At 37.8% G+C, this 8505-nt stretch overlaps 1 protein-coding gene across 1 annotated transcript; it reads right to left on the bottom strand.

The window, feature by feature from the left end:
- Positions 1-1090: 1090 nt before the first annotated feature.
- Positions 1091-8420, bottom strand: LOC134752225 (zinc finger protein 426-like). Its single transcript, XM_063687848.1, has 7 exons — positions 8198-8420; positions 7481-7634; positions 6369-6551; positions 5832-5956; positions 5113-5212; positions 4395-4583; positions 1091-3029 (listed from the first exon to the last, which is right to left on the bottom strand). The coding sequence occupies exons 1-7, from the start codon at positions 8339-8341 to the stop codon at positions 2113-2115; spliced, it is 1812 nt and encodes a 603-aa protein (XP_063543918.1). The 5' UTR covers positions 8342-8420; the 3' UTR covers positions 1091-2112.
- Positions 8421-8505: the final 85 nt, after the last annotated feature.

Here is an 8505-nt window from a genome sequence, read left to right on the forward strand (position 1 = left end):
TACATCCCGACGTTTCGAACCCTTTACAGCGTTCGTGGTCAACGGGTGACTGAGGAAAAATTACAAAGTGCAAAAATACCCACACACTAAAATAATGAACAATCATAGACTACAAACTTTAAGGCTGGTTGTACATGCAAAATCGGTTCATAAGGCTAGTTATACACTACAATTATTTTCAAGTAAAGATATATATATACGCGATAAAAACTACGCCGGCTCCAACCCTACACCACGGACCCGAGAAGATTTAATTCCCTCCTAAATTGTTCTGATGTTTTGAAAAGATGTGTCCCGCCGAGTTTGTTGCCGGTCTCATATTGGGATACCCTCCTACAATTTAGGAGGGAATTAAATCTTCTCGGGTCCGTGGTTTCGTTAAAATAAATCGTTTCATTTTCAAGATTGTACGAGGGGCACCCCGTAGCCCCGTATATCTCTTTTTGGTCCTTCGAACCGGATAGTGGATCCGGCCAAACAACTATCCGATGCATCTCTAGTACCATAGAGTAACTTATACTAGAGCGGTACTGTCATAGTAAATTTTGTAACCCCAGTAAATTCACTGCCATCTGTCGACACACTTTAAAACTAAAAATGAAGATTTATAAAAATACGATAGAGTGTATTTAAATATAGATAAATGATTTTTTTTATTTGCATTAATTATTTTTATGATTTTGACCCATGTTCTTTCACTGATATGCGTTAAAATTGTTAAATAGCAAACGAAACCGTCAACGCCATCTATACGACTGTAGGCCAAAACTAGTAGCGCCCTCTGAACGAGAATCAAATTTTCTTGATTTTCGAGGCACGTTTTTTCCTTAGACTGTATCCATCTATTACGGAGTTATATCTATCTTTGCTAGTACATACCATCAAATTCCAAAATTCATAATTCCTTTTGTTCGTCGTAGTCAGGTAAATAAACAAACTAGGGGTAAAATAATAATAAACAAGACTACTCCTTGCATTTCACTAGTGTCAAAACGGCCTCTACGAGTTGGCTTCGGCTCCGCGCACACCTCCCAAAGGTCCGGAAAATCATTGTTCCGTGATGGGAAAAATAAAAATAAAATGTGTTTTCAATAACTTTATTAAAAATACAATAACACATCAGTAAGTAGGTACTTTACGCTTTACTATCATAAAATATGCCATTCTCAATCAAAAGGGTACTTATTGTCGATTGTCAATAAGGCGCTTTTTCCATATAGCTTCAATTAGAAATCAACCTTATCGACAAGCGACAATGTGGTACCTTTTGGTTGAAAACGTCACAATTAAAGTCCTAAAACTAAGTTATTCTACGGTTGCGGATGATTCACAACTCTGCGATGTAAAAGTGTACACACTAATTCATTTTATATGTAAATAAAGCCTGGCCAGGAATAGATCACGCGCTATTTTGCGGAATTTCACTGGAACTAATTTTTTCATACTATACTTGACTGTCACTCTATACATGAGAATAACAGCGCCCTCTTGACAATGACCATATATTACTGGTCAGGCTGTAACACAATATTCGACTTAATGTCTTTGGTCGATTTTCATTTTGCTGTTGATTTTAATGGCCGGGTCACTCACGTATTGCACGACATGTTTCGCTCCATAACGAGTAGCATCTTGACATGTCGAGCAATCGGCGACTTAATATATGTAAGTGACCCGGTTTAATATATTTAACATTATAATAATAGAAATAAGTCAGCATAGTGCACTTCATACATCAGTTTTGTTACCAAAACGATTATAATTTTCGTAGTCGACATCTAGCGTCAAGTAGCGGAATTATCAGTACTGCTACTCGACACTAGGTGTCACTAGTGTCGCGACTGACGAAAAGTGTATTGCTCAACAATTTACAACTAATATTACCAGCAGGAGTTGAAAATAGAGTACCGGTTAATCCGGTTATAATATTAGCTGAAAATCGCTGAGCATTACTTTCCGTTCGTCGCGACATCTATTGTCGAGAAGCAGTACTGATAATTCTGCTACTTGACGCTAGATGTCGTCCACGAAAATAGTAGTCTTTTTGGTAACAAAACTGATGTATGGAGTGAGCACTCTGTCTACTTAATTCTCTTTGCTTTAGTATGATTTTTAAGAATCAATTGAAGTATTAAGCCCATTTTTACTAAGCGCACAGCTCTCAGTAATGGCGTTTAACTCGTCAATATTTAACACAACCTTATGCGTGTCAAAATGTGTTATCAAACAATTCTTATTTAAATACTGCTTACCGCAAAAACTACAAGCATATTTCCCTGGCTTTTGAGGCAATTGGGCGACCACCCTACACTTGGTATTGATTTTCAAATGAGCCGACATCTCATGTCGCTTACACTCGATTTTCATGAAAAACCTTCTATCGCAATATCTGCAAATGTAATTCTTTTCATCATTATGTTTCCTTCTGACATGAACCAGAAAATAGGGTCTCCAATCGAAAGTCTTCCCACACAACTCGCAGGTTATAGTTTTAACTTTCTCTCTATGATGTTCTAGGACATGTAAATGTCTCGGATAAGTGTTTAGGAATTTCTCCGGACAATAGAGACATTGTATTTTCTGTTCCTGTTTATGTACTAGTTCGACATGTTTTTTCCTGTATTTATCTAAAGAAAATACTTTGCCGCACTCATCACATATAAATCTCCCCGTGTCATGGATTTTAAGATGTTTCTTCAATCGGGATGAAGCAACAAAAGTATCACCACATTCGGAGCACATGTAGTTATTATAATGAGCGTTCATATGTGAGTCTAGGTGGTGGTAATTCGGGAAGTTAGCCTTACATAGAGCACAGTGGAGGTCCGATTTCAGTATGTAAGGTATGACTCTAGTGTAGGCCTCATCGAAGACCAGGCCATGTTTCTCGGTGAGATGTAGGAACATGTCGTTCCAAGTCACAAGGGGGGTGCAGCAGACGGTGCACAGGAGGTTCTCGATGTCAACTTTGAGGATCTCGTTGAGCCAGAGTGGACGGAGGAAATTTTCTACAGCTTTGGTTCTTTCACCTGAAACAAAAAGACATTTGAATTCACGTTAGTGTCATATTGGGGTCATGTGCACCGTACAGGTCTTATATGGATTCATGTTGATGTCACATTGGGATCATGTTTTGGTCATATGTCCTCAAGATGACCTCTTACAAAGATAGATATAACTCCGTAATAGATGGATACAGTCTAAGGAAAAAACGTGCCTCGAAAATCAAGAAAAATTTGATTCTCGTTAAGAGGGTGCTACTAGTTTTGGCCAACTGTCGTATAGATGGCGTTGACGGTTTCGTTTGTTACGTTTGTTATTTAACAATTTTAACGCATATCAGTGAAAGAACATGGGTCAAAATCATAAAAATAATTAATGCAAATAAAAAAAATCATTTATCTATATTTAAATACATTTTATCGTATTTTTATAAATCTTCATTTTTAGTTTTAAAGTGTGTCGACAGATGGCAGTGAATTTACTGGGGTTACAAAATTTACTATGACAGTACCGCTCTAGTATAAGTTACTCTATGCCTCTTATCTTGGGGGCATGTTCTAGTCGTATTGGGGTTATTTTAAGGTCATGTAGGTAATAAGAGTTTTGAATGATTCACGGTTAGTTTCACTAGACTTATATTGACCGGGATATAGACCGTGATTACCTTTTGTATTGTTTTTGAGCTCCCGATATTTCGATGCATGCATCTTGTTCACGTAATCACGGTCTATATCCCGGTCAATATAAGTCATGTAGGTCATGTCAAAGGACATCTTGGGGGCTATGTTACCGTCATATTGTGGATCATACCTGCACGCTGTGTCCTTGTGTGGGTCCGTAACTCGTCAGTGTCTTCGAGATTCGTGTACAGAGCGCAATAATAGTGCATCGTACGGGTCTTATATGGCGTCAAGTTGAAATCATGTTGAGGTCATCTTCAGGTCATATTAGAAGTCATATTGGGGTCACGTTTAACTCATGTTGGTGGCCATTTGAGGGGTCATGCTGGTCATTAGAGGACATCTTGGGGCTCATTTTGAAGCTTATTTTAGGTCATTTAGGGATCATGTTAGGGTCATATTGGTGTCATGTTGTGGTCATGTTACCTGCATGCTGTGTCCTTGTGTGGGTCCGTAACTCGTCAGTATCTTCGAGATTCGTGTACAGAGCGCAATAATAGTGCATCGTACGGGTCTTATATGGCGTCAAGTTGAAATCATGTTGAGGTCATCTTCAGGTCATATTAGAAGTCATATTGGGGTCACGTTTAACTCATGTTGGTGGCCATTTGAGGGGTCATGCTGGTCATTAGAGGACATCTTGGGGCTCATTTTGAAGCTTATTTTAGGTCATTTAGGGATCATATTAGTGTCATGTTGTGGTCATGTTACCTGCATGCTGTGTCCTTGTGTGGGTCCGTAACTCGTCAGTATCTTCGAACATGGGTCCATCCGTGCCACAATAAGCGCAGTGGTAGTGGGCCGTACGGGTCTTGTACGGCGTCATATTCGTGTACGTTAATAGGGTCTTCACTTCTTTCATCAGGCCGTCGTCTTTCTCAGACTTAGAAGTCATAGGAACTGAAATAAGACAATGTAATTAGTTTATTTCGAATAATTATTAATTGTAGAAGTGTCGTATAAAATTCGTGCTTTGAATTTTACAGTCGGTAAATTACGCAAAAAACGGCAAAAAAATCACGTTTGTTGTATGGGAGCCCCGCTTAAGTATTTATTTTATTATGTTTTTTGTATTGTTATAGCGGCACCAGAAATACATCATCTGTGAAAATTTTAACTGTCTAGTCATCACGGTTGATGAGTTACAGCCTGGTGAGTGGTGACAGACGGACAGACATCGGAGTCTTAGTAATAGGGTCCCGTTTTTACACTTTGGGTACGGAACCCTAAAAAAACCTCTTATGCCTCATCTCACACAATCTTAAGTCAAGAATCTTAATCTCTAGTTACTTGTGGGGTTATGAACCGTTTATTGAATTAAAATTACACTTTTTAGAGTTCCGTATCTCAAGAGGAAAAAACGGAACCCTTATAGGATCACTCGTGCGTCTGTCTGTCCGAGAGATAGCAAGAAATCCAAAGTACTGACTGCCCCTCCTGTGGCTGAGCAGCCGCGCGGCCACGGTCTTGCGCGGCACGCGGTACGCCGCCGCCGCCTCCGCCACCGACATCACTCCGCTCCTAGCCGCCTGCACAGTCAAACATTTGTGCCATTTTCAACCAAAAGGGTACTTATTGTCGCTTGTCAGTGAGGCGCTATTTCCATATAGCTTCAATTAGAAATCAACCTTATCGATAAGCGACAACGTGGTACCTTTTGGTCAAAAACGTCACATTTATCCGTTAATAATATCACATCAACATCACCTATGAGGAAATCATTTTCACTATCATGTTCATTATCGTTATGCAAAAACAATAGTGTCCTAGAACAGAAAAGTGGCACTTTGACCCCTCCTAGCAGACAAGAAAAGTGGCACTTTGACCCCTCTTAGCAGGGAAGAAAAGTGACAATTTGACCCCTCCTAGCAGGGAAGAAAAGTGGCACTGTGATCCCTCCTAGCAGGGAAGAAAAGTGGCACTGTGATCCCTCCTACCAGGGAAGAAAAGTGCCACTGTGATCCCTCCAAACAGGGAAGAAAAAGCCCTTTTTCAAATGGTTGATATGATTATTTTTAAATTAATGTTATTATTTTATTTGGTACATAGTTAGATTTTTTTTTATTACAGCGCATTGGTGCCTAACTGTAAACATGTATAATTTTCTGATAAATAAAAAAAAAACAAGCTTTCAAGAATATTAGGTACCTCAAAGCTCTGCCTCAAATCGTCGATGGAATAATTCTTGTAACAGCGTTTGTGCTCGCCTTTTTTCTTCTTCGGCCGCCATCTTTTTTCCTGTTTAATGGGCACTTCCGGGTAGTAGTCTGGGTCTAAAACAAATTAATCCACATTAATTTAGAGTTGTGAATGATTCACGGTTAGTTTTACTGGACTTATATTGACCGGGAATGGTAATCACGATCTATATCCCGGTCAATATAAGTCACATTAATTTATACCAATATTTTGGTAATCCGCGAAAAAATAGCATGCTAGTCAATCAGTGCTAACCCGTTATACTTACTACCGTTATACTACTAAGTTAATAAAAAAATCGTCAGCCGGTTGTATAGAAGTGGAAAGACCGTCAGCTGGTCACATAAACATTTTTTAACATGTTTACTGACGTTCACTAGGGTTCATCATACATAGCCGTTAACCACTACACGAGTTTTCGCCCGGGAGGCAATTGATCACGGAAATCTGTTCCTGGCCCGTGGTCTACTCGGTCAAAAAACTTACCATCAACAAGTTGTTCTTCCTGAGTCTCCACGTTCAATACATCCATTTTGTATTCTTTCTCCTCCTCCATCTCTAAATACTCCACTTCTTCAAATTCTCCCGTTTCTTCATATTTTACAAAATCTACAGTTTCTTCGTAAGCCTCTTCTTTTATAATCAGGGTTATTTCTCCTGATGCAGCATCTGTGACAGAAACCATGTTCAATTTATGAAACGATAAGTTTTTAGGGTTCCGTACCAGCTGCACCAGGCTGTATCTCATGAACCGTGATAGCTAGACAGTTGAAATTTTCACAGATGATGTATTTCTGATGCAGCTATAACAAAAAATAATAAAAACATATACTTTTCTTTCAACAGGTAAATAATACTCATTGAGTCAATTCAAACCCAAACACAATTAGGTTGCATTGTTTTATCCTATCACCTTCTATGTCCATCCACAGATCAGCTCGATGGTATCATTATATTGCATTGTCACAACTTCTTCTTTCCCCTAGACCGGTAGTCCCATTTACTTGGGGTCGGCCCTCCTCGTCCGCATCCTCCACTGAGCACGATTACATTGTCACAACTTACGTAATGTAAAGTAAAGTATATGTAAAGTTCAAGCTCAATCGAATAGTGAGAAGTCGGTCTAATCAGTGGGTCAGAACATACATACAATAGAAACATTGCTAGTTATATAAAAGCTTGTAATAGTACATTGTGTATTAAGCAGGGTTGATAAAAATCATGATTTTTATAAAAAAAACATAATAATCCGATTAATTTGATTTAAATCAGACTTTTTTGATTTTTTCATTTTCTTGCTTTTTTTCATCGAAATAAACCCTCACAGCATCTTTTTTTCTTCCAGACATCTTTTTGTTGTATTCACTAGTCAACTACGAATGACCGGGCGAAAAGCGAAATCTGTGCGTGCCGTAGTGGTCCGGGGAATTCTCTAAATGCACATGACATGTAATGTTGAATAAATATAAATATAAACAACTTTGGGCCGATTTGGTTGTAATAAAAATTTAATGATTTAGATCAATGATTTTTTTGAAAAAATCCCTTGATTAAAATCGCGATTTAAATCACTGATTAAAAAAAAGTTATTTTCTTACCAAGAACTTCTGTAACCTCAGACGGCTGCTCAGTACAGGACACAAGCTGCTTGTGACTCGATAGGACCAGCTTTCGAAAGTTATAAGCATCCAAGGTGCGCTTGGAACAATCATCGCAGATCTGCTCCAAATGAAAGTTGTTGGGTTTCGGCCACTGTAAACATGATTAGTTGTTTTCTTAGCTCAATTGGCAGTAAGTGGGGAAACGGCTGTTCATGAATGAATGAATGAATGAAATCGTTTATTCACAATGAACATATGGTAACATAAGATCTTAATTTATATACATTGCTTCCCACTATACATTCAGTCAAGATAGACATGTGAAAATATTTGTCAGTGATATATGTATGTCACTCAGCCTGATAAAATTTGAATTAAATACAATTACACGATTAATTACAATTTGGCGCAAATATTTATAATAGTACATAATTAATTTAGTAAGAGATCAATAGTGATGATAATCAGATTAACAGAAAAAAGAAATTACAATTAAAATTACAATAAGTCAAGTTCTTTTAAACAAGGTTTATTAATAATAATTCAGATAATATTATTATTATAGGATCTAGTCACAAATGATTAATAACATAACCCTACTTTAATTCAGTTGTATTTGAATCTTTATAAGGATCCATAAATAAAATACTTGCAAGACTTCAAAATCTTTTTAAGGGCCAAAATTTAATATTACGGGCAAAAACCATGACTTACTTGCAACGAAAAGCATTCGTTAAGCATTTTCCCATAGTTCTGCAACACCCCGTTATCTTCATGTTCAGCCCACAAGCTCCTGAAGCAGCCGTCTTGAAGACAACATTTGCACAAACCGAAGAATTTATCCTCTTCAACATCCATTATCAAATTGAATTTAAAATCAAAACAAACAAAACGGGACAAATCTCAAATACGAGGAATTCGAACAAGCGAAGATAATGTCGCCATCTTGCACGTTTCAGACGTTTCTTTTTAATCTACAGACAATGCAAATATTTTCACAATCGAAATACAGTCAATTGTAC

The sequence above is a fragment of the Cydia strobilella genome, chromosome 24, assembly GCF_947568885.1.
Source record: "Cydia strobilella chromosome 24, ilCydStro3.1, whole genome shotgun sequence".
In the NCBI taxonomy this organism is placed as follows: domain Eukaryota; kingdom Metazoa; phylum Arthropoda; class Insecta; order Lepidoptera; family Tortricidae; genus Cydia; species Cydia strobilella.

Excerpts from the sequence above, each read along its gene's own strand:
- LOC134752225 (XM_063687848.1), bottom strand. The coding sequence starts at position 8,341 with ATGGATGTTGAAGAGGATAAATTCTTCGGTTTGTGCAAATGTTGTCTT. Across the intron at positions 6,552-7,480 it reads TGAGGTTACAGAAGTTCTTG|ATGCTGCATCAGGAGAAATA; the intron begins GTAAGAAAATAA and ends TTTCTGTCACAG. Across the intron at positions 4,584-5,112 it reads GCTCAGCCACAGGAGGGGCA|TTCCTATGACTTCTAAGTCT; the intron begins GTCAGTACTTTG and ends GTCTTATTTCAG.